We start from the raw sequence: 26,121 nt of genomic DNA, 5'->3' as shown, positions 1-26,121 counted from the left end.
TTATCCCATTTTCATGACAGATGGGATGGTAGATTCCTCCCTTCACTAAGCCAGTGTCCCATTACCGTCAGGACTCTGTGTCGCACCTGCCTGCTGGTGTGGAGGAGTTAGTGGATTGATGCCATCCACGGTAGGTTTAAAGTGATATCCCTCGGCCAATCGAGCCGCCCTAGGGAGCTAAATAGTTCCTCCTTTGCAACAGCACAGACGTCCTGAGCAACGCGTGGACGGAATTCAGTCGTCCAAAATGGTTTAGAAAGGGGATTGGAAGAGGATCTCGTGTAGGATCGGCATAAGGAAAGAGGGGAGGATTCAGTGTCTGAAATGCGTGACGTAGGAGCTGTACAGGATGGCTTCCGGGACCACAGGGGAGGGTGGGGGGCGTTCGACCTCCTCAGCTCGACAGACAATCGACGTCTTTTAATGACGTGACGCTTCATGATCGGCTGAGTCATTAAGTTCACTTCAGCCGTGTAGATTCCGCTTTCAGTTGTGCTGAAGTTTGACACTGTGGCCAGCAGGTGTTGGTGAGGTCTGAGAAACCGCCTCCAGGGGCAAGATGGCTTTGTAGAGGAGGGATGGTCGAGCCCCTGGAACGTGTCGATTAAGCCCCTGGAATGCGTCGATGGAGTTCCTGGAACGTATCGATCGAGCCCCTGGAATGTGTCGATGGAGTTCCTGGAAAGTGTCGATCGAATCCCTGGAACATGTCGATCGAGCCCCCTGGAACATGTCGATCGAGCCCCTGGGACGTGTTTCTTGACCCCTGCCCACCCTAGCTCCAGGAGTGGGTCACCCAGCTCCCTTCCTGTCCCATCTGAAGCGTCTTCGTCCAGAAGCAATGCGTCGTGGAACAGAAGCAATGCGTCATGGAATAGAAGCAATGCGTCATGGAACAGAAGCAGTGCGTCGTGGAACAGAGGCAGTGCATCGTGGAACAGAAGCAATGCATCGTGGAACAGAAGCAATGCTTCGTGGAACAGTTGGATATACACTAAACCATCGCAAAGAAAACGCTATGTGTGCACCTGGGTCTGGGTAGACCGTGTGTGTGTGTGTGTGTGTGTGTGTGCGTGTGTTGTCAGGGTTCGACTCGGGGGTTCGACCTGGTACAAGATGCGTCACCTCAGCGTGACAAACGACTTATCTCCGTCACGTAACATGTTACACATTGTCACTACTGGCCTCTCGTACTGGTAGGGGTCGTATCTGAAGGAGGTTAGACGACGCTGAATGAAAACCATGAAAAAAAAATTTAACTTTAAAAGATTTTTCTTTTTAAAAATCTAAAAGATTTTTCTTTTTAAGAATCTTAAAGATTTTTCTTTTTAGAAATCTGAAAGATTTTTCTTTTTAAAAATCTTAAAAAGATTTTTCTTATAAAAATCTAAAAGATTTTTCTTTATAAAAATCTAAATGATTTTTCTTTTTCATAATCTTAAAGATTTTTCTTATAGAAATCTAAAAAATTTCTCGTTTTAAAAAATCCTTCAGTAAACTCACTTTAGAAAAACTACGTTATAGAATTACGTTTATGACACACACAGGTGTATATCACGTATGGTATAATGTGCAGTGTGTCTATAGCATCACAGTCACCTATAGCATCTATATATTACGGTACTTATAATGTGGTCATTGCTGCTGAGTGTAACATATACAGGAAGACTAGAATGATGATACGAATGACGTATTACAATGACTGAGAACAAGATAAGAAAAACGTATTGCTTGAGTTCCGCTGAATTGTTTGATGGGGCTTGTCCACGGTGTGTGTGTGTGTGTGTGTGTGTGTGTGTGTGTGTGTGTGTGTGTGTGTGTGTGTGTGTGTGTTGTGTGTGTGTGTGTGTGTTCAGTTACCCAGATAAGATTACCTGTTTGTGCTGTGCAGGGAGAGGGAGTTCTACACTCATGGGGGGCGCGCGCGCGGCCCATCTCTTGAACATTCTCTCTCCTGTCGTACAACTTCTGGACTTTGATGTGTTGTATGTGTGCGTTTGTGTGTATTTGATATGTACCTGTAATGTTTTTGTTGTGGTAAACACACACACACACGCGGATGTGAGGAGAGCAACGGAGCTGGGAGGTGAGCCGGAGCTGAGAGGTGAGCCGGAGCTGAGAGGAGAGCCGGAGCTGAGAGGTGAGCCGGAGCTGGGAGGTGAGCCGGAGCTGGGAGGTGAGCCGGAGCTAGGAGGTGAGCCGGAGCTGAGAGGAGAGCCCGAGCTGGCAGGTGAGCGGCAGCTGGGAGGAGAGCCGGAGCTGGGAGGTGAGCCGGAGCTGAGAGGAGAGCCGGAGCTGGGAGGAGAGCCGGAGCTTGGAGGTGAGCCGGAGCTGGGAGGAGAGCCGGAGCTGAGAGGAGAGCCGGAGCTGGGAGGTGAGCCGGAGCTGAGAGGAGAGCCGGAGCTGGGAGGAGAGCCGGAGCTGGGAGGAGAGCCGGAGCTGGGAGGTGAGCCTGAGCTGAGAGGAGAGCCGGAGCTGAGAGGTGAGCCGGAGCTGGGAGGAGAGCCGGAGCTGGGAGGTGACCGGCACACCCATGGTCTTCCTGTGCGAGAGGACGATGAAATTGGGCCTCGCGAGACGTGAAGAACTTGGGCCTCGCGAGACGTGAAGAACAGGAGGCAGGAGGCGTCTGAAGCTGATAAAGCTATGAATGAAATTCCCAAACCCATACTGACAGATGGTTTTTCGTACGCATTTGTTGTTCTAACCTCTTCATTCCAGTTTCTAAACTCTGTCTGTCACATCAAGTACCACCACGGACACCGTACGTGATACAAAGTCTCCTATGAGGGAGCGAGGCGTCCTTGGCTATTATATGCTGTTAGCTTGCAGGGCTGGGTTTGGGTGAATACCCCTACAGCCCCACAACCTTCCAGAATGTGTATATATATATATATATATATATATATATATATATATATATATATATATATATATATATATCCCCACAGAGTGTGTGTCTGTGCTCCACCCTATGTGGTTGGCAGTGGAGTTCATGTTAAGGTTCTCCTCCCTCGCCATCACGCCCCGTGCAGTCGGCCCTTTGGTGGTGTAGCGTCAGGGGGGGAACGTCGGGTCGTCATTATCCAGCTGTGTATCGCCGTCTTGTAGTCATAAGATCAACGAGGTTTGGAATGACCCTGGTGATGGATGATGGTGTTGACCCACTACGAACTACAAGGAGTTGTGCTGTATTTCTCTGTTCTTATACCTCGAGTGTGACGGACAGAGATGGGCGATACCACAGCCTGGCATTCTCTGTCTGTATGAGTCTTGTGTGTTTGTTTGTGTGTCGTATGGAAGTAACAAGTTGTCGTTCAGTCGACCCCCGTATGCTTGCCTAGGACCTCAGTCCTCAGGACACAGACGCGACAGGTGAAGGCTACCGCGAGGACGAAGTGGTACTCGATGACAGTCTTTAGCATCTTACAAATCCGCTTCAGGTGTGTGTGTGTGTGTGTGTGTGTGTGTGTGTGTGTGTGTGTTTGTGTGTAGGAAATACAGCCCACCAGGCGGGTGTGTCCGCGGAAGGAGTTATATTTGTGTCATCTGGGTCCTGGAATCGTCAGTCATTTGTTCGAGAGTGAGGGTCGTCCTTTATTAGTGTTAGTTTTGTAGTGTCGAGGACACAGATCTGGGTCACGACCTTCCTCCCCACCACACACACACACACACACACACCACACTCCACACACCACACACCACACACACACCACACACACACACGCACACACACACACACACACACACACACACACACACACACACACACACACACACACACACGTCTAAAGACGAGTAAAAGTTACCATCCACTCGAGTAACTACGTCAGTCAGGCACCCTATTTCCTTTTCTCCCCTCGATTTCTCCTTCTCTAAAACTCCTCCCAACTTTCCCATCTCCTTTGATGGCTCTGTGGCCCCAGCACTTACCTCGATAGATACATATATATATACTTGGCTTCACCACAACATCTAATCCGTCGTCCAAACCCCACATTACACAAACAGCTGCGTCCGCCCACCAAGAAACTGGAAGTTCTGTCCCAGCGATACTTCCCTTCCAAACAGTTGCTCGACTGATACAAAGGAGTGAGTCTTCGTTGTTTGAGGAGCTGCTCTTATATCCAGGGTGTCTCTCTTAATCTACATATTTACCTGACAGAGTCGAGTTTAAAGCAGTCTGACTTACCTTCTCTCGGAGTCTGACCTCAGACCTTAACATCACCACAATGTTGGTTCTCTTTCCTTCTTCTGTAGGTAATACTTCGGTTTCTGCATCGAAGAACGTGGCCTCATGCGTATCTCCTCCATTACTCAGACCTTTAAACCGCAAACCAACAAGTGGTATGAGTAATGTGTGGCCTTTGTTGATTTGAGGAATGAGTCTTTTATAATATCTATATCTTCCCTTATACCACGAAGCTTTAGATCCCTTGACCCTCTCATGTTTCTCCAAACACGTACGATCTGACCCTCTTTAACAACGGGTTTATACCGCCGAAGTCAGGTCGGTTCTTCTTCTTCTTCTCTTGTCCTTACTTTACTGTTTCTTTAGTCTTGTGTGTTTGGCGTAACAATGATATTTGATGAAAGGATTTGTCACTGCTCCAGTGATCCTTTTCCAGTAGGCTACTGACGAATGAATCGCCATATACTGGCCCTGCGGGCGTCTAGACAATGGTTTGCCAGCTGACAGATCGCTGCTGGAACTGTTCGCTCCTGAAAGTGTTCGCCAGCGGACGGGCCGCTCCTGGAACGGTTTACCAGAGGACAGGCCGCCCCTGGAATGGTTCACCAGAGGACAGGCCGCCCCTGGAATGGTTCACCAGAGGACAGGCCGCCCCTGGAACGGTTCACCAGAGGACAGGCCGCCCCTGGAACGGTTCACCAGAGGACAGGACGCTCCTGGAACAATTCACCGACGGACAGATCATTCCTGGAACATCTCGCCAGCGAACAAGTATCTCCTGGAGAGGCTTTGTTGTTGAAGAGACTGAATAGAAGGAGACCTGATAAGATGAAAAGCTTAGATTCCAGGCGGGTTTAAAGAGAGGAGAAAGAAGAGCCATTCCAGATACGAGAAAAGTACTTGAGACTAGAATACATGAGATGCCTTATGGGTATGGAATACCTGCTCAGAAGCAAGATAACAGTGGCTCTCACACAACACCTTAGATGGTAGTCAGCACATTATGTGTTCAGAATCTGGAGTTTCCATGACGCCTGACGTGTTATGTTCTCGCAGAGTTGAACTGTAGTGTTTCTAGATTTGATATCACGAGACGAATACGATGTAGAAAAAATATTATGGTCGAAATTTCGCTTGTGTTGTATTGTGTCAATAAACCATTTTAGTCCTTCCCTACTCGGAAATGCTGCACAGTCCCGGATCATGAGAGGAAATATATGCTCTGGAAAAGAACGAATGTCGGAGTCAGAATGGGATGGAAGATGAGGATTGGTGTATGTACTCCGAGTGGTGCTGGAGGATGAGGATAAAAGACGATATATGAAGAGAAGGAACGTAGGCGATAGCAAAGAACCTTGAGGAACACCCACTTTGGTAGGATACGACGAAGAAGAAGTCTTTTCCTATGACTTGTATCGTGATGGAACGCCTTGATGGAATACATAAGGGTCAAGGGAAGGGAAGTCCAGTAGGCCAAGACTGATCCCACAACCTGACAGATGCTTTAGAGATGTTGAAGGCCACGGACAGATGGCGCATCAGGGATCCCCGAAGAGGACCGGAGATGTGTCACATGGGAGACGAGATCACCATTGCATCTTGGAGGAAATCAGATCGTAAATGTTGACGAAAAGTGAGAGTTAAATGAGAGTTTGGAAGACTTTAGAGAGAGAGAGTGTGGCGAGTGAGAGCAATAGGGGGGAGGGGTGGGGTTGGAGATAGAAATGTTATAGAGTCTAGTGAGAGCGATGAGGGGCCATAGAGAGAAATGCTACAGCGAAACTCGTTTCTGAGAGATGGGGAGCATCGGGGCTTGGGTGAAGGAGGCGAGCGAGGTTCGCGGGAGGGGTGGGTGGGTTCGAGGCAGACGAAGCAGGAGAAGCACGTGTTCGACACTTCCTTTGTTGTTGTACAAAGGTGAGGTGGTGGTCGGACGTTCCCCATTACACACCCCTCCACACCTTCTCTTCCCCCCCCCCCACCCTCCTTTCCCTTCTTCACCCTCCCCCACCCTCCGCACCTCCTCTTCCCTCCATCCCTCCTTTTCCTCCTCCACCCTCTCCCACCCTCCGCACCTCCTTCCACCCACCCTCCACACCTCCTCTTCCCCACTCCACAACCTTCTACAACTCCTCTTCCTTCCCCACTCCACCACCCACCCCCCACACATTCTCTTTCTCTCCCCCCTATCAAATCTCTGGCACGCACTACCTATGAAAAAGTTTCGTCAGTGTTTGGGGACAAACTCTCATTACTTAGGTGTGTGTGTGTGTGTGTGTGTGTGTGTGTGTGTGTGTGTGTGTGTGTGTGTGTGTGTGTGTGTGTGTGTGTGTGTGTGTGTGGATGCTCACACGTGTACGTAGCTCTGTACATATGTGGTACAGTGTTGAGGCTTGTCCCTAACTTGTGGCCACCTACAGCTCGTGCCCCCACCACCACCACCAACAGCAAGCCTCTCCAACACTCACCCGTCACTCCTCCTAACCCTCCAGCACTCCTCCACCAGTCCCCCACACCCTCCAACACTCACCCATCACTCCTCCTAGCCCTCCAACACTTCTTCACCAGTCCCCACACCTCCAACACTCCTCCACCAGTCTCCCACACCCACCAACACTCACCCATCACTCCTGACCCTCCAACACTCCTCCAACAGTCCCCCACACCCTCCAACACTCATCCATCAGACCTCCTAACCCTTCACTACTCCTCTACCAGTCCCCTTGACCCTCCAGCCCTCACCCATCACTCCTAACTCTCCAACACTCCTCCACCATTCCCCCATCACTCCTTGATCTCCCCAGCTTCCCTCCCTTATTACCCACTCATACTTATCTCCTCCTTTCCTATCTCCCCCTGCTGCAGGCGTCCGCAGTTGTCTCTCAAAGTCTCGCTACCTCTCACCCATACAAAGCATTCTTCTCACCCCCAGAGTCTCCTAGCTATCTCTTCAAGTACCCGAGTCTCCCAATCTATCCCCCAGCACCCAGAGTCTCCCAGTTATCTCCCCCCAGCCCCTAGAATCTCCCAGGTATCTCCTCGGGTACCCGAGTCTCCCAAACCATCTCCCCAGCACTCATAGTCTCCCAGTTATCTTACCCAGCCCTTAGGGTCTCCCAGCTATATTCCTCAGTCCCTCAAGGTCTCTTACCTATCTCTCACACACTATATACAGCTCCAAAGTATTATCTCTCACATGCAGTAATAAATCTCTCTGGTCATATACTGTTTATTACCACAGTTGCTGCATAAAGTCTCGTATCCTTATCTCTCTCGTCTCTCTCTCTCTCTCTCTCTCTCTTCCACTCCTGCTATCTCTCTCACTCCAGAACAGTCTGAGTGGGGCGTGAGAGACCCCCAAGTCTATCCACGGAAGCATATTGTATCCCCTTCAGCGCCGCCGTCAGTAGCGGTGGTCTGTGGGCTTCCCTTACGAAGAAAGGAAAGCTGATGTAATGTGGGTTTAGGTAGAGGTGGAGGGTGGTCTTGCTGGGTCCTCGGCTCGGGGGAAGGTGGCGAACTCAACTGTTCTTGGAAGCCAGGGGTGTTGGCCAAGCCCCTGGGGGAAATACCCCGGATTTCTTCCTATAATGTTGTCCGTCGTGTGGCCAGTGGTGGGGCTTCATGTGGCAGTGTGGGTTGCGACCCATGTGCCACTCGGGAGGTAGATAATAGTGATAATGATAAGAAGAAGAAGAATGATAACAATGATAATGATAATAATGATGATAATGATAATTATAATGATACTAATGATGATAATGATAATTATAATGATAATAATGATAATACTAATAATAATGATGATAATGATAATGATGATTATAGTGATAATGATACTAATAATATTGATGATATTGATAATGATAATTATGATAAGCTAATGGTTTATTGAATAAGAATTCAGCCATACTTGCTGCCTTCATCCATTTCCGTCGCCACCCCGCCACACATGAAATAGCACCTCCCACCCTTCCCTCCTCAGTCTTCAATGTAATTTAAATGTCCCTTGTACCAAGATTCATCAAGAATCATAAGACAGTAATTCCTATATGCCAGAGTTGTGTTGTCAACATTGCCTTGATAAATACAGAAAAGAAAAAACTTGGAAATTTAAAAAACAAAAAAAAAGTGATGCGCCCTTTTTTGTGTCATTGGAAAATACGTCTTTCTTGTAATGGAAGAAAGAAATGTTGTTATATGTGACAGACAGTTGTTCACAACACTTTGTGTCCAGGTTGAAATGGTGGTGTTGGAGCGGGTTGTAGGGATTTAAGCACCATTGTTTTTTGTGTCTTTGACCTCTTACAAATCCTTTAAATGGTTCAGATATAATGTGTGTGTATATATATATATATATATATATATATATATATATATATATATATATATATATATATACACAGACAGACACACACGGAGAGAGAGAGAGAGAGAGAGAGAGAGAGAGAGAGAGAGAGAGAGAGAGAGAGAGAGAGAGTGTCAGGTTGACACTGGGTGTACAGTTCCACGTAACATCATGGGGTTGCCGCCCCCCTGGCACTGTGGGTGTATTGTATGGCACTGTGGTGGAGGCTGTCATGCCACACCGTTGGTGTGGTGTATTGGGCACTGTGCCATGGTGGAGGTGGCGCCCTCTGCCAGCGTGGGGTGGGGGGGAGCAGGAAGGAGGGGAGAGACAACAGATGGGGGGAGGAGACTTGTCTCCCCGTTAGGGGTGATGGGGTCGCCCCGTGATCATTGGTCATATAAGAGATCCTGATCATCTGTGCACCCCCATCAGGGCTGGCCAGTCTTTGGCAACCCACCCCCATCACAGCTGATCGTCTGAGCACCCCATCACGAGTCTCTCTCTCTCTCTCTCTCTCTCTCTCTCTCTCTCTCTCTCTCTCTCTCTCTCTCTCTCTCTCTCTCAGTTGTTGCCAGCCTAGCGAGTGGGAACTTGGGTTGGAGGCAGGCCAGCCTTGCTGACGGTCCTCATAGACTCAGTATTGACCACCGACAAGATCATGGCTCATGTCAAATCGTCTTGGCAGTTTCTTTTCTTTTTCTTTTTTCTTCTTTTTTTTTTTGCCAGCCTCGCAAGACTTGGTGTTCATCTCACGACGGCAACACACGCCTGAGACTCGCCGATACATCATGTCACTCCAGTTTCGTGCTGGTTCACGACCCATCTTATATAGTATTACTCACTGTCATTAAGAAGGTCTGAGATTTAACAAAGTACCCATTAGTGTACTCATCACACGTTCTTTAGGAAGGTAATGTCTGACCCAAACAGAAACCAGATACCTTTTTCTTTTCCTACACAGAGAGGTTGGCACCTCTGTGTACACATATATGCTGGATCAGGCCATGTTGATGTCGAGTTGAGGGGAGAGGAGCGTCGTGTGTCTTGCGTCGACGAAGAAGGAGGAGACAAAGTGTAGAGGGTCTGAAGTTAGTGCTGGCGTGCTCCTCCCAGCTTACCGTCTGTAATGACGAGAATGTGGTTGGTGGACTGGACACCCCCGTAGACGAGGCTCTGCCATGCGTGGTTAGGACTCTGGGAAATGTGGGACGTGGCTGGACGAGAGAGGTGGACATGCACGAACGCTGGCTTGGTTTGGTGGGTTGTGGTGGTGACGTGGGATGGAGGAGGAGGAGGAGGGGGGACGTTGGTCCGAGGGTGAACCAGGACACGTCAGGTGGGTGAACCAGGGCACGTCAGGTGGGTGAACCAGGACACGTCAGGTGGATGAACCAGGGCACGTCAGGTGGGTGAACCAGGACACGTCAGGTGGGTGAACCAGGGCACGTAAGGTGGATGTAGTCTGACGGATCTCTCTCTCTCTCTCTCTCTCTCTCTCTCTCGAGAGAGAGAGAGAGAGAGAGAGAGAGAGAGAGAGAGAGAGAGAGGAGAGAAGCTGGTGTAAGGGTCTTAACCTTCCTTGACAGTGGTGACTCAATCCTTCCATTTAGTCTCAGTGTCAGCCACTGAAGCCTAGGGGATGCGGAACTGCCGAGAAATTATTGAAATGAGCTCACCTATGAAAGTAGTGGGTCTAGTGGGGGGGGGGGGGGGGAAGGAGGGAGGGAGGGACTGTAAGTGGTGTGTCAGTGGTGGCCGTGGCCTTGGCGAAGTAAGGGTGTTCGCCCACTGTGATCTGCAGGTGTGTGAACACACTGGAGAATGTGAGGAGGGTAAGTGTGCCTGCACCTGTGATGGCGGGGAGCATTTTGTGAGGGATGGTGGTCTCTCTGCAGGTGTTATAGTTATGCTACAGGTGTCTGTACACATGTAAGGGGTAGAGTACACATGTGGAAGGGTTGTGGGGGAGGGGTGGTGAGTGAGTTAGTCCCCCCCACCCCTTCCCCCATGAAGGGTGTCTTCATCATGCACACACACACACACACACACACACACACACACACACCAACCCTGGCCACCAGGTCGGGCTTGGATGCTACATAACGTTGCAGTAAGACTACATGTAAACCCGAAGATCTTCACCTTCAGCGGGTGTTCATCCACCACCACCCCCCCACGGTCGAGCAGGAAGTCGGTGGCACCGAAATGACTTTTGATCTGCATCAAATTTGATTCAAAGACTTGGGGGGTTCTCCTTCCTGCTTGCCTTGACCCAGAGCAAACCCTGTTCACTTTGTATACGTAAGGAGTAAATGTGTGTGGCTCTGCTGTATGTGTGTGGACGAAGAGGCGAGATATGTGGGAAGGTGTTTATGTATATATGTGCTTGTATGTGTAGAAGAGGCGAGATATTGTGGAAGCTGTCATATGTATAAAGTGCTTTTATGTTTTTTTAAGGGGCGAGATATGTGGGAAGGTGATTAAGTTTATATGTGCCTGTATGTGTGTGTGTGTGGAAGGGGCGAGATATGTGGGAAGGTGTTTATGTATATATGTGCTTGTATGTGTAGAAGAGGCGAGATATGTGGGAAGGTGTTTATGTATATATGTGCTTGTATGTGTAGAAGAGGCGAGATATGTGGGAAGGTGTTTATGTATATATGTGCTTGTATGTGTAGAAAAGGCGAGATATGTGGGAAGGTGTTTATGTATATATGTGCTTGTATGTGTGCAGAAGAGGCGAGATATGTGGGAAGATGTTTATGTGTATATGTACTTGTATGTGTGTGTGGAAGAGGCGATGACGTTGGTCGAAGTGTTCGTCCATCCAGACCTGTGTGACGTCCCTACCCACCACACGACCAAACCCTTGACTGGTGGCGAGTGATCAACCAGTCTTGCGAGTTTCGCGATGGACGAGTGCCCAGGGTGGCGTTCCCTCTGCTTTAACGACCAGCCTCCTACCCTCCCTCCCTCGCTCCTCCTGCCCCCCAAGTTTCCATGACAAGAATATAAAGAAGTGGCGGATTACGAAACTCCGAAGATTTAAACATTTTCCCCTGCCCATCCTCCTCCGTCTCTTCGTCTCCTCATGCGTATTCTGGCGACGGTGGGTCGCCATTGTGTGTTCCACTCCCTCATCTCTACCCTCCACTAGACCTCCTAAGCTCCCACACACCCACCAGGACTCACCTCATCTCCTCTCATTCTTCCTCATTCTTTCCGAAGTTTTTCTCCAGGGAGTATATGGCAGTGGGGTGTGTGGCGGACCCAGCCAGAGAGGCGCAGGTCTGGACACTCACTCACTCCTGTTTTAACTCTCTTATTCTTTAGAAGTTGTCGACTACGTGAGGAAACGAGTCGTACCCTTGTATAGGGAAGGGGTCGTCCTAGAGTCTTGGTGGTCGTGTGCGTGGTCGATGGTTCCCTGGTAGACCGGGTTGCTCTTGGTAACACGAGAGAACTGATGAAGCAGAGGGGAATGGGAGATAAAGAGATCACTACAAGGGACACAGATCGTGGCACAGACAGAGTGAGGGGTGCGATACAGAAACTAAAGCAGTTAGTGCCAGGCAGGAGAGATGGAGAGGCTAGCACTGTGGAACTGTGGAAGCCACGGGAAGAACAGATTGTGGAATCCACGGGAGGAACAGACTGTAGGAACCACGGGAAGAACAGACTGTGGAAGCCACGGGGAGAACAGACTGTAGGAACCACGGGAAGAACAGACTGTGGAAGCCACGGGAAGAACAGACTGTAGGAGCCACGGGGAGAACAGACTGTAGGAACCACGGGAAGAACAGACTGTGGAAGCCACGAGAAGAACAGACTGTAGGAGCCACGGGGAGAACAGACTGTAGGAGCCACGGGAAGAACAGACTGTAGGAGCCACGGGAAGAACAGGCTGTAGGAGCCACGGGGAGAACAGACTGTAGGAGACGGGGAGAACAGACTGTGGAAGCCACGAGAAGAACAGACTGTAGGAGCCACGGGGAGAACAGACTGTAGGAGCCACGGGAAGAACAGACTGTAGGAGCCACGGGAAGAACAGACTGTGGAAGCCACGGGGAGAACAGACTGTAGGAGCCACGGGGAGAACAGACTGTAGGAGCCACGGGGAGAACAGACTGTAGGAGCCACGGGAAGAACAGACTGTAGGAGCCACGGGGAGAACAGACTGTAGGAGACGGGGAGAACAGACTGTAGGAGCCACGGGAAGAACAGACTGTGGAAGCCACGGGAAGAACAGACTGTAGGAGCCACGGGAAGAACAGACTGTAGGAGCCACGGGAAGAACAGACTGTAGGAGCCACGGGAAGAACAGACTGTACGAAGCCACGGGAAGCGCAGACTGAGGGGGAAATTCCTAGGATTGTTCTAATCCAAGTTAGACTGTGATAGCAGTAGAGAGAGAGAGAGAGAGAGAGAGAGAGAGAGAGAGAGTTGTGAGGGCGGGAGAAACACACACCATGTCCTCGCCTCCAGGAGACAGAGACCCTTACAGAAGGCGTCAGGGTCAGGTAAGGGACGCCCCTGGACCTGCTGGACAACAACCCATATTCTCTCTCTCTCTCTCTCTCTCTCTCTCTCTCTCTCTCTCTCTCTCTCTCTCTCTCTCTCTCTCTCTCTCTCTCTCTCTCTCTCTAGGGCCAGCAAGGGTAGCCACTCTCACCAACCCCTCACTCCCGCTCCTGCTGGGCTAGTCAGTCATCCCGGTCTCCTTCATCTTTCCGTGGGTGGGTCAGCACGAATCCGTGGGTGGGTCAGCACGAATCCGTGGGTGGGTCAGCACGAATCCCTGGGTGGGTCAGCACGAATCCGTGGGTGGGTCAGCACGAATCCGTGGGTGGGCCAATACGAATTTGGGGATGTTATTATTATTATTATTATTATTATTATTATTATTATTATTATTATTATCATTATTATTATTATTATTATTATTATTATTATTATTATTATTATTATTATTATTATTATCATCATCATTACTATTGTTATTATTATTATTATTATTATTATTATTATTATTATTATTATTATTATCATTTATCACTATGACTTCAAGTAGTTTACATACAGTAATTACTTCTGTCAGTAATGTAGTGCACACACTTTCCTTGCAAGAATGTGTCAGATTACATGACTGTTGCTGTCCAGGCCATAGCCCATCCCATGCCACCCCCCCCGGTCCCACCAACCCCCCCCCCCCTTAGCGTCATGTGTGTGTGTAGAAGTTGTGGCCGGTGTTGTGTGGCGCCTCCACAACCGTTGTGAGAAATTGGAGTTGTGATGAAGACTGTTCAGGAACTCGTCCCAAAGCTAATTTTTAGCTTTTCTTTATGTGTTGCAGCTTAGTGTGTGTGTGTGTGTGTGTGTGTGTGTGTGTGTGTGTGTGTGTGTGCGTGTGTTGTGAACGACGAAATTGAGATGTGGTGAACATGAGGTTTGTGAAGATGTGGTGAACATGAGATGAGTGAAGATGTGGTGAACATGAGATGAGTGAAGATGTGGTGAACATGAGATGTATGAAGATGTAGTGAACATGAGATGTGTGTGTGTGTGTGTGATGAGCCGTTTGGGAGGAGCACCGGGGCTTGAGCCGGGCGTGGGTGAGGCTGGCTCTCTGTAAGGTGGGAGGAGCACCGGGGCTTGAGCCGGGCGTGGGTGAGGCTGGCTCTCTGTAAGGTGTGTAGAGAGGCATGTGCCTCGTCCCTCCCTTTGTGCCTTACAAGGTCATGCATCTCCCCACACCCTTCCCCCACCTTCCTCCTCCTCCAGCCTTACTCCTACCCTACACTCTCTCTCTCTCTCTCTCTCTCTCTCTCTCTCTCTCTCTCTCTCTCTCTCTCTCTCTCTCTGTGTTGACCCGTCACAGTAGACGCGTGTGGTGGTGTGTGATGACTCGATGATGTGAACTGCTTCCTCCATAATGGCTTCTTTGCCCCCACCAGGCTCAGGGTTAATGTGGACACGGATCACATATTCCGTTGGCCAAAGAAAGAAAGAAATAAAAAACACTGTCTCAACCTATGACTCACTGAGCTGTTTTAATTTTGCTTTTAAATGCAATGGATCCGGTCCCACATTTTGCAATCCTTTCTTTGTGAACTGGTTATACCTGACATGTTTTGTTGAGAGTGTGTGCCGTCATATATTTTTATATTTATGGATCCACTGGGGAAAGAAACACGTGAAGAGGGGAAGCCAATTCTCTTTTGAAAACTACAGTTTGGAAACTGGAAAAGGCATTCTTGAAAGACTTATTTGATCGATGTAGTGAGTTGCGGCGTCCAACAGCTTGGTCTACCAACAAACCTAACCCAGCAGCCTGGTCCCCCAGCCTGGGCTGTGTGTGTGTGTGTGTGTGTGTGTGTGTGTGTGTGTGTAGCAGCAGGGGGGGAAAAAGGTTCTTTGGTTGAAAGAGAAGCAATTGCGAAATTTATAAAAGAGACAGTGTTCGCACAGCATATTGTCAGATTGTAGAACTGTGGAAAGAGAATGAAAATTAGCGAGTAAAATAATGGAGAGAGGATTGTATGCAAATGTCAGAGCACGTGGAAAGGATTTTGAATATACACGAGAAACAGAAAAGGATGAGAAGGCCTTTGTAAAAATCGTTGGCTGAGGCAGACTACCCTGCCCTGCACAGTTGTGGGAATAGTCTAAGAACACCCTTGGCCTACATAAACACAGGCCAGCCTTACATAGACTCGGGTCATCCTTGAGTAAGGTGTAGCTCCTGCTCCTCCCAGTCACGCTTTGACAAGGGCGAGGCCATTGAACAGCAACCACCACGGTAGTTGAAATTGCTGGAAAGACAATCCAGAGAGCCAATGGTGTGTAGTTCCAAAGTCCTCCTAGTTTCCTGGACCTCCAGGGAAGCGAAAGCCTTTGAGAACCACTTCATAATTCAACACTGGTCGGTCGGTTTCCATTGGAGACAGAAGCGAGGATGGGGTTCCTTCCTCCCATCACTTGACAGGATCTTTTTAAAGTCTCTAACAAGTTGACCGAATCTGTCAAGCCATGGTAGAGACGACTGCTAACCTCTCTATAGCTCTATGGTTTGCTAGAAGGCCACACGAGGAGTTAGAGGCCTAAAAGAAGAACGAAACAGCGCCAGTATGTTTGGGTGGATGTGTTCTTAGCAGGTAACGGGAGGTGGCAGCACAGGGAGGAGGACTATGTCGGAACATGGTAGACACCTGGAGGGTGAAAAACGCGATGGCGAAGTTATTTCGCCTCTCTCTCTCTCTCTCTCTCTCTCTCTCTCTCTCTCTCTCTCTCTCTCTCTCTCTCTCTCTCTCTCTCTCTCAGCAGTGGTGGTCCGGGGCGTCACTCTCCAGTGATAATCAGCTTACGGTGTTCATTAACGGGGGTCGTGAGAGAGAGAGAGAGAGAGAGAGAGAGAGAGAGAGAGAGAGAGGGGATCTTCCCCTGTTGATTGAAATTGTTTTCTCCCGGTTCGCTGACAGCTGCTGACGTTGGGGCTGACACGGCTGCAGGCGCTTTCTGTGGCTTAGCTGACGTTGGGGTCTGACACACAGCTTCTAGCTGGCGGTCGGGTCAGCTGCTGACGCTGAAGCTGCCACACAGCTGCTGACGCTGAAGCTGCCACATAGCTGCTGACGCTGAAGCTCCCACATTGCTGCTGACGCTGACGCTGCCACACAGCTGCTTACGCTGAAGCTGCCACACAGCTGCTGACGCTGAAGCTGCCACACAGCTGATGAAGCTGAAGCTGCCACATAGCTGCTGACGCTGAAGCTGCCACACAGCTGCTGACGCTGAAGCTGCCACACAGCTGCTGACGCTGTGCTGTTGATACCGTAAACCTGACGTTAGGAGCTGACACAGGTGCTATGCGCTGACGAGCAGATGCTGTAATGCTGACGGTAGGGGGGGCTGACACAGGCGCTGTACGCATGCGTCGAAAAAAAGGGGGGGGGGTGTTTGTAGTGGAGGAGGGGGGGGAGTAATTGAACTCCATCGCTTTATTGAACGAAACGAACGGATTATGTACCTGTTACAAGACGGAACGGAAATACGTCAGTAATTCATAACGAAATAGGTACGTCACAGCTTGATGACGTCAGTTATAACGAAGCAGTTACTACGAAATCATCGAAGAAAATGATGAACGGGTCCCTTGAGAAGTGACATGTGGATCATTTCAGTGTGATTACAGAAGTTGCTGTATCCAACTATGGCTGGGCTGTAATGCTGAACCTGTATGACGCTATCATGACCCTACTGACGTAAGGCCGGCGTTGCCTGTGCTGTGTATAGGAACACCAACCTTATTCACTGGGCAAGGAAGAACTCCGTAGTATTCTCAATGGCTGTGATTCTCTCTCTCTCTCTCTCTCTCTCTCTCTCTCTCTCTCTCTCTCTCTCTCTCTCTCTCTCTCTCTCTCTCTCTCTCTCTCTCATATACATCATACACATTATTCATTTTTTTTAACAGTCACTTTGCTGACCATGATTGACGCACGGGCCCGCACGCTTGCGAATTGCTGGGCCCGGCCCACAGAGGACCTAGCCGTTCATCCTCCCCTTTGGCTGTGGTCGATAGATGGGTACTTGGCTTAGGCTGGCGTGTGTGTGTGTGTGTGTGTGTGTGTGTGTGTGTGTGTGTGTGTGTGTGTGTGTAGCGACATAATAGTTAAGACATGGTACATATATACAAGGTTAAGAGACGGGGCAACACGGATGTAAAACCCTGTACCCGTAACACACACACACACACACACACACACACACAGACACACACACACACACACACACACACAGACACACACACACACACACACACACACACACACACAGACACACACACACACACACACACACCGAACTAAGGAAATATATTTCCACAATAGTAAGATCACAGCGATACCCACACACACACACACACAACGCACAGAAATTATTTCCATAATAATAAGATCATGTTATTAAAATTTCTCCTTCTGGCTTATTTCCAGGTACGGCTGGTCTCCCTGAACCTCACGGTAAAGTACAACCTTGACACCAAACATCCTTAAAGAAGCTGGTGAAGGAGAGTACATAACATTTGACCCCAAGGTTTGACTAAGGTTTGACCCCAGGGTTTGACCCTGGTCAAACCCTGGGGTTTGACAAAGGGTTTGACAAAGAGTTTGACCCCAGGGTTTGACCTCAGCGTTTGACCCCAGGGTTTGATCTCAGGGTTTGATCTCAGGGTTTGACAAAGGGTTTGTCCCCAGGGTTTGACCTCAGGATTTGACCTCAGGGTTTGACCCCAGGGTTTGATCTCAGGGTTTGACCCCAGGGTTTGATCTCAGGGTTTGACCCCAGGGTTTGACCCCAGGGTTTGACCTCAGGGTTTGACCTCAGCGTTTGACCCCAGGGTTTGATCTCAGGGTTTGACCTCAGGGTTTGACCTCAGGGTTTGACCTCAGGGTTTGACCCCAGGGTTTAACCCCAGGGTTTGACCCCAGGGTTTGACCCCAGGGTTTGACCTCAGGGTTTAACCTCAGGGTTTGACCTCAGGGTTTGACCCCAGGGTTTGACCTCAGGGTTTGACCCCAGGGTTTAACCCCAGGGTTTGACCTCAGGGTTTAACCTCAGGGTTTGACCTCAGGGTTTGACCCCAGAGTTTGACCTCAGGGTTTGACCCCAGGGTTTGACCTCAGGGTTTGACCTCAGCGTTTGACCCCAGGGTTTGATCTCAGGGTTTGATCTCAGGGTTTGACAAAGGGTTTGTCCCCAGGGTTTGACCTCAGGATTTGACCTCAGGGTTTGACCCCAGGGTTTAACCCCAGGGTTTGACCCCAGGGTTTGACCCCAGGGTTTGACCTCAGGGTTTAACCTCAGGGTTTGACCTCAGGGTTTGACCCCAGGGTTTGACCTCAGGGTTTGACCCCAGGGTTTAACCCCAGGGTTTGACCTCAGGGTTTAACCTCAGGGTTTGACCTCAGGGTTTGACCCCAGGGTTTGACCTCAGGGTTTGACCCCAGGGTTTGACCTCAGGGTTTGACCCCAGGGTTTAACCCCAGGGTTTGACCTCAGGGTTTGACCCCAGGGTTTGACCTCAGGGTTTGACCCCAGGGTTTGACCTCAGGGTTTGACCCCAGGGTTTAACCCCAGGGTTTGACCTCAGGGTTTAACCTCAGGGTTTGACCTCAGGGTTTGACCCCAGAGTTTGACCCCAGGGTTTGACCTCAGGGTTTGTCCTCAAGGTTTGACCATAGGGTTTGACCTCAGGGTTTGACCTCAGGGTTTGACCTCAAGGTTTGACCTCAGGGTTTGACCTTAGGGTTTTACCTCAGTGTTTGACCCCAGGATTTAGCCTCATATTGTATTTTCATCAAGTAATGTGTCATATTGTATTATTTGACGACGATGTCTCGTACTGTATTCACACTGTCTCTGTTTTTTGTAAGTTTTGCCCCCTGGGGCACTGTTCGTTGCTCTTCTGCCCCATGGGGCACTGTTGCTCTTCTGCCCCGCGGGGCACTGTGATTGCAACCTGTCTGTTACGGGGCTGGTCGTCACATGAGGGAGGCGTCACAGATGGAGACGTGACGCTGTGGGGGGATGACCACACCGCTGCAGGACGCTGTTACGGGGCTGGTCGTCACATGAGGGAGGCGTCACAGATGGAGACGTGACGCTGTGGTGGGATGACCACACCGCTGCAGGACGCGGCAGAGAAACTGGCGAAGATGTCTACGAAGAATGTATACACCGGCAGCATTGCCAACCTCGGGGCTGGAGGAATTGATGCTGGCACCGTCTCTGGTCTACCCTGATTGGCGGGGGGGCTGAGTGTGCGCTTACATCACTCTTTAAGGCCACGAAAATCACTGGTTCAGAAAATGTCAAAAGGCCTTTTACCACCCACACGGTGATTAAATCACAGACTATGAATTACTACGGCGTGGTAAATGGCCCGGAGACTTGTCCTGGGTAGAACGAATATGCGAGATATAGCGAAGAATAGTGGATGACGTCGGCCATACGTTACGTGCGAATGACGAGATGGAAGAGGTGGCTAGGGAGAGAGGATGTGCAGATGGAATCCACTGGACAGACGAGATGCTGTTGGAAAAATGACAGATGACACCATATATGTCAAAGGCCCTTCATCTGCCCAGCCTCCTGTAGTAGGGATAAACCTAGCTTCAAGGTGCGCACTGGCCAGAGTGTAGGTGACCCACTTGGTCACACAGTACACAATGAATGGTCGACTACAGCATCAAACAGGCTGGTAGACCAGGCCCTCAATGGGCGAACCTGGTCGCACGCTATAGCTCCTGAGGTGTAGAAAACAGACCCCTAGTATGTGGCATAGAGTGGGTAAGGTGTTTTACACACAGTGTGGGGCTTAAATGTTGGGTAAAACAGCCCCCTAGTATATGGTATAGAGTGGGTAAGGTGTTTTGCACACAGTGTGGGGCTTAATGCTGGGTAAAACAGCCCCCTAGTATATGGTATAGCGTGGGTAAGGTGTTGTACACACAGTGTGGGGCTTAATGCTGGGTGTGTAAGGGGTTTTATGGGGGGGTTAGGGTGTTGAACCTCATATGGGGCTCTGATGCTTAGAGTTGTACTGAGTAGTATTAGAGTACCTTTAAAACCCTTTTATAAATCCCTCTTCTGTGTCGATATTTCCCGTTTGTCTCGTGTTTGTCTGCCGCTTTTTTACTGGGATAAGGCACGTGTGTGTGTGTGTTCAACCTGGGAAACGTAATCAAAAGCTTAGAAACACACCCTTCGATGGTTGCCAGGTATAAAGAAGCAGTTCTTTACTTTGTTTTTAAGTTAAGCTTTATTTTGGAAGGCAATAGCTGCTGGCAACTTGTGTGTTAGTGTTCGGTAAAAGGTCAGCTTTAGCTTAGTTCTCCCTGAACAAAACATTCAATGGATGAACAGTTATAGCAATGAATAACTCAGCTTGAAGAACGACAATTCTCATCCGTCTACATAAACCACGACGGTACGACCGTTGGACACGACGGTACGACCCTTGAACACGACGGTACAACCTTTGAACACGACGGTACGACCCTTGAACACCACGGTACGACCTTTGAACACGACGGTACGACCCTTGAACACCACCGTACGACCTTTGAACACGACGGTACGACCCTTGAACACGACGGTACGACCCTTGAACACGACGGTACGACCCGTGAACTCGAAATACGATGGTAGAACACGACGGCACGGTCGCTGAAGACGGCGATGCGGTCTTTGAAAGCGGTTGCATCACTAAAAGAAACTTAAAGAAATGTTAGAGAAGGTCAAGAGGAGATGAGCAAAGATGGTATTAGAAATAAGAGTGTTGTGTTACAGGGCGAGGCCAGAGGTTACGCATCTGGCCACCGTGGAAGACTGTAATAAGACTTGACTGGAACATTAGATTTTTAAGAACTGGAGATCAAAATGACAGGTGGCGACAGTGAACGCAGAGACTAACTAGAGAACATAGGGAGAAACCTACTAAAATAGATGTAAAGAACTTTTGTATTAACAGATTAATGGATGAATGGCATATTAGATCAGTGGATGAATGAAAAAATAGATGAGTGATTGAATGAAATAATAGATCAGTGGATGAATGAAATAATAGATCAGTGGATGAATGAAATAATAGATCAGTGGATGAATGAAATAATAGATCAGTGGATGAATGAAATAATAGATCAGTGGATGAATGGAATAATAGATCAGTGAATGAATGAAAGATCAGTGAATGATTGAAAGAATAGATCAATGAATGAAGGAAATAATAGATCAGTGGATGAATGAAATAATAGATCAGTGGATGAATGAAATAATAGATCAGTGAATGAATGAAATAATAGATAAGTGAATGAATGAAAGAATAGATCAGTAAATGATTGAAATAATAGATCAGTGGATGAATGAAATAATAGATCAGTGGATGAATGAAATAATAGATCAGTGGATGAATGAAATGATAGATCATTGGATGAATGAAATAATAGATGAGTAGATGAATGAAACAATAGATCAGTGAATGAATGAAGCAATAGATGAGTAGATGAATGAAATAAAGCAAGTTACGACGCAGGGAATGTTGACAATACACGAAAGTTTAAAAGTTTTACGACGCCGGAGAAAGTTCAAGAGATGGAACTCCACGGGTGTTAAACTCCCTCCCAACACACACACACACACACACACACACACACACACACACACACACACTTCGCTCAGAGCCTCTGGAGGAGAAGGAGTCAAGCTTCGGCTGTTCTAATCTCGTCTTCGAACTCCTCTCGCCTGTTGTCACGAAGCGGGAGACACAAGGGCACCTCCTCCTCCTCCTCCTTCTCCTCCTCCTCCTCCTCCTCGTCTCCTCCTGAGGAGAGTGGACCGTGGGGGCTTGGCAGCAGCCAGCACAGTGTGGGCTGTAGGGACCCGAGACCTACACCCACGCCCCAGCCGTGGGCACTGCCTGGGGCGCCCTCCTCCTACCGCCACCACCACCCTGAACTCTCTCTCACAAGATGAGGCTACGCTCTCTCTCTCTCTCTCTCTCTCTCTCTCTCTCTCTCTCTCTCTCTCTCTCTCTCTCTCTCTCTCTCTCTCTCTCTCTCCAGGCCTTTGTTTGAGTGTGTGAGTCAGGTAGAGCTGACGAAATACTTGTATATATATATATGTAGTATTTAACGAGAGTAGGATCCCAAACACGTCTCCTGGTGTAGGCACTGACGAAGAGGAGGGAGGTAGGTAGGTCCTCTAATCGCCCTGCATCGCCCCCCGAAGGGCCTGGCGGTGATGCTGGGATTAGCGTAAAGTTGGTGTATGATCCTGGGACTAGCGTGTGTGGGGGAGTAACAGTTGCTGAGAACTTGACCACGTGCACTCCCAGCGACCCCCACGTGGCCTGACGCACCTCCCTACTGACTCACACACTCTCACACACACACACTCACACACGTCACCAGCTGGACGTCGCCTGGCGAACCCTCCTGCTGACTCACACGGGCGCGTCGGAGCCTAACACACACACCTCTGCGTCGTCTGCCTCCCTTCGTCTTGTAGCGCCTTCGGTGAACGACGCCTGCTGCACTGTGGACCTCTCCCTCCGCTGCCCTCCCTCACTCGCTCCCTCCGCTGCCCTCCCTCATTCCCTCCCTCCGCTGCCCTCCCTCACTCCCTCCCTCCGCTACCCTCCCTCACTCCCTCCCTCCGCTACCCTCCCTCACTCCTTCCCTCGTCGTGTTGGGCGAAAATAGTACGCAAATTTCAGGCCCGTCGCTTCCAACTGTGTTACACATGGTGGTGTATCAGGGCGCCTCCCTCCGCCGCCCAGGTGCCCCTGAGGTAGATAGCGAGCATGATAGCGGCGCGGGAGGAGGAGGAGGAGGAGGAGTGAGGGAACGTTAAGGAGGAGGCGTCGTCCCTCACAGTGTCCATCTCTATACCTAGAAGGAAAGACGACTTCTTTCCCTCGTAATGGAAAGAAAGAATTGTGGCAAGTTAGGTGTTTCCTTCGCTGTCCGGTAACACTGCCTTCAGTGATGTGAATGCAGGAGATGCCCTGGGCGGGTGATGGGATGAATGCACGACCACCACCATCATGTGCCTCAAGGCCTTCACCATCACTGAGGCTTCACCATCACTGAGGCTTCACCATCACTGAGGCTTTACCATCACTGAGGCTTCACCATCACTGAGGCTTCACCATCACTGAGGCTTCACCATCACTGAGGCTTTACCGTCACTGAGGCTTCACCATCACTGAGGCTTCACCATCACTGAGGCTTCACCATCACTGAGGCTTTACCGTCACTGAGGCTTCACCATCACTGAGGCTTTACCATCACTGAGGCTTCACCATCACTGAGGCTTTACCGTCACTGAGGCTTCACCGTCACTGAGGCTTCACCATCACTGAGGCTTTACCATCACTGAGGCTTCACCATCACTGAGGCTTCACCATCACTGAGGCTTCACCATCACTGAGGCTTTACCATCACTGAGGCTTCACCATCACTGAGGCTTTACCGTCACTGAGGCTTCACCATCACTGAGGCTTCACCATCACTGAGGCTTTACCATCACTGAGGCTTCACCATCACTGAGGCTTTACCGTCACTGAGGCTTCACCGTCACTGAGGCTTCACCATCACTGAGGCTTCACCATCACTGAGGCTTCACCATCACTGAGGCTTCACCATCACTGAGGCTTTACCGTCACTGAGGCTTCACCATCACTGAGGCTTCACCATCACTGAGGCTTCACCATCAGCACAAACCTGTATTACCCTCGTCCACTGAAAGAACTTCAGCAAGTCATGACCTTTGTTTCAGTCAGGATTACACGCTCCATGAAGCTTAATGAGATGCATGACACAGTGACACATGACACCTGTCATATGCCGGGGGCGCCACGAACTGTCATGGAGTCATTCAAGTGGGTTGTTAGGGTGTGATTTTGGTCGTGAATGACCCCCGAGGGGGGGGGGAGACGAGTCTATTTTGGCCTTGGGGGAGATAAGGGGGGGGAGGGGAAGGCAGGATAGCGTCTTGGCGATGGTGAGAGATAGTGTAGAGATGGGGTGCCCCAGCGATGGAGATAGTGTTATGGGGTTTCATAGTAACCCCAGGTCATGACCAGGTACCAATCCCAGGTCATGACCAGTTATGCCAACCCCAGGTCATGACCAGGTATCAACCCCAGATCGTGTTCAGGTACCAGGTCACCTGAAATCATCCAGTAGGCACAACATAGACCTGAAACTCTGTCTATGAAGAGGATGACTGTGAGAGTAACTGAGAGTGAGAGTGGATCAGAGAACCTTAGTATATGTATATATATATATATATATATATATATATATATATATATATATATATATATATTCCTATGCGTCCACGGGGAAAATAAAACACGATAAGTTCCCAAGTGCATTTTCGTGTAATAATCACATCATCAGGGGAGACACAAGAGAGAAATATATCAGTCAGTTATGCTTTGGACAATCACATGTTTACCAAATGACGTCCTAGCTTCGTCTCTTCGATGTATATCAACTGACTGTTATATTTCTCTCTTGTGTCTCCCCTGATGATGTGATTATTACACGAAAGTGCACTTGGGAACTTATCGTGTTTTATTTTCCCCGTGGACTCATAGGAATATATATATATATATATATATATATATATATATATATATATATATATATATATATATATATATATATATATATATAAACAAGGCAGGGTTGAGTGTGTATGCCAGCTGGGCTGCGTGTCGGGTTTCTAACTCCACAGACGAGGAACAAAAAGGTTTCAATCCTGTGTCCCTCCTCATGTGGCGGGTTGAGGTCGTGAAATCTCGAGACAGAGAGACGGTACGGTGGAGTTCAAAGGTCACCTGTCACCAGCAAGGTCAAGGGAGGGGGAGGTGAAGGAGGTCAGGGTCATGGGCTAGACTGGTCGTCAAGGTGTGGTTGACCTGGTAGTGTTGGATGTTGTTGCTAAGGGTCGGGTTTTTTTTCTGACCGTGTGGTCGAGCTGGTCGACCCACTGCACATGGTCGACCCGCTCAACCAGTTATCCCAGGTCTCTCTGGTTGGGCAAGACGAATTTCTTGTTGTCATTGTTTGATAATGTTGTATGTTACCGTGGCGTGTGATAATGATAATGATAAATGTCTTAGCGATTAAGACAGTAAACAGAGAGTTATCTTGTCTCACGTGGACTACAGTGGCATGCATAAATTTGCATATATCAGCTCCACTGTGGTGGAATAAGTGTGGAGAACTCCTCTTCCACTCAAACACACTGTTCATCTGTGTGTGTGTGTGTGTGTGTGTGTGTGTGTGTGTGTGTGTGTGTGTGTGATTATCAGAGCTTGTATGAACCCCTGATCCTTAATGGCGTCAGATAGACAGACTAGATAGATGAACAGCCTAATAGATAGATAGATAGATAGATAGACAGATGGATAGATAAAGAGATAGACCGATAGACAGAAGGGATAAGGCTGAGCAGTGTCCCTCCTGTGTGTGTATCTCTGCCCAGCACTGCCAGTTCAGCTTTACGCTACTTTCGCTAACTGAGCGCTGATACGCTACTCCCACTACCTGAGCGTTGATACGCTACTCCCGCTAACTGAGCGCTGATACGCTACTCTCGCTAACTGAGCGCTGATACGCTACTCCCGCTAACTGAGCGCTGATACGCTACTCCCGCTAACTGAGCGCTGATACGCTACTCCCGCTAACTGAGCGCTGATACGCTACTCCCGCTAACTGAGCGCTGATGTCACACACTGCCCACCATATTTGCCGCTCGATCCTCCGACTTAGTGAGAGTTTTCGTTCGTCTTACTGAGGTTAAACTGCTGAGCGAACACAAGAAACACACGGCTAAGCAAAACTGAAATGGTTCGTTCTCTTTTTTATTTAAAACGTTTGGTTTATTATGTCTGATTCGCTGTTTTAAGGGAATTCTGCATGACGAAAGGGAACTGGTGGTTCATTAGGTCGTCAAAGCTTACGATTAGGGGGGGATTGGGGGGAAGATAAGCTTAGAATGGTAGTAA

At 49.2% G+C, this 26,121-nt stretch overlaps 1 protein-coding gene across 4 annotated transcripts in view; it reads left to right on the top strand.

The window, feature by feature from the left end:
• LOC139761977 (protein phosphatase 1 regulatory subunit 14B) overlaps positions 1–26,121 on the top strand; it is a 362,773-nt gene that overhangs the window by 157,316 nt on the left and 179,336 nt on the right. For 2 of the 4 annotated variants that reach the window (XM_071686722.1, XM_071686720.1), the window contains exon 3: positions 17,534–17,560. The exons of the other annotated variants lie outside the window; for them this stretch is intronic. In XM_071686722.1, the coding sequence (XP_071542823.1) occupies positions 17,534–17,560 (27 nt within the window). The remainder of the gene's footprint in view (positions 1–17,533; positions 17,561–26,121) is intronic. 4 annotated transcript variants of the gene reach the window in all.

Source organism: Panulirus ornatus, chromosome 42, assembly GCF_036320965.1.
Source record: "Panulirus ornatus isolate Po-2019 chromosome 42, ASM3632096v1, whole genome shotgun sequence".
NCBI classification, from domain to species: Eukaryota; Metazoa; Arthropoda; class Malacostraca; order Decapoda; family Palinuridae; genus Panulirus; species Panulirus ornatus.
The sequence above is the reverse complement of the archived record's forward strand: the minus strand, read 5'-3'. Positions and strand labels throughout refer to the sequence as shown.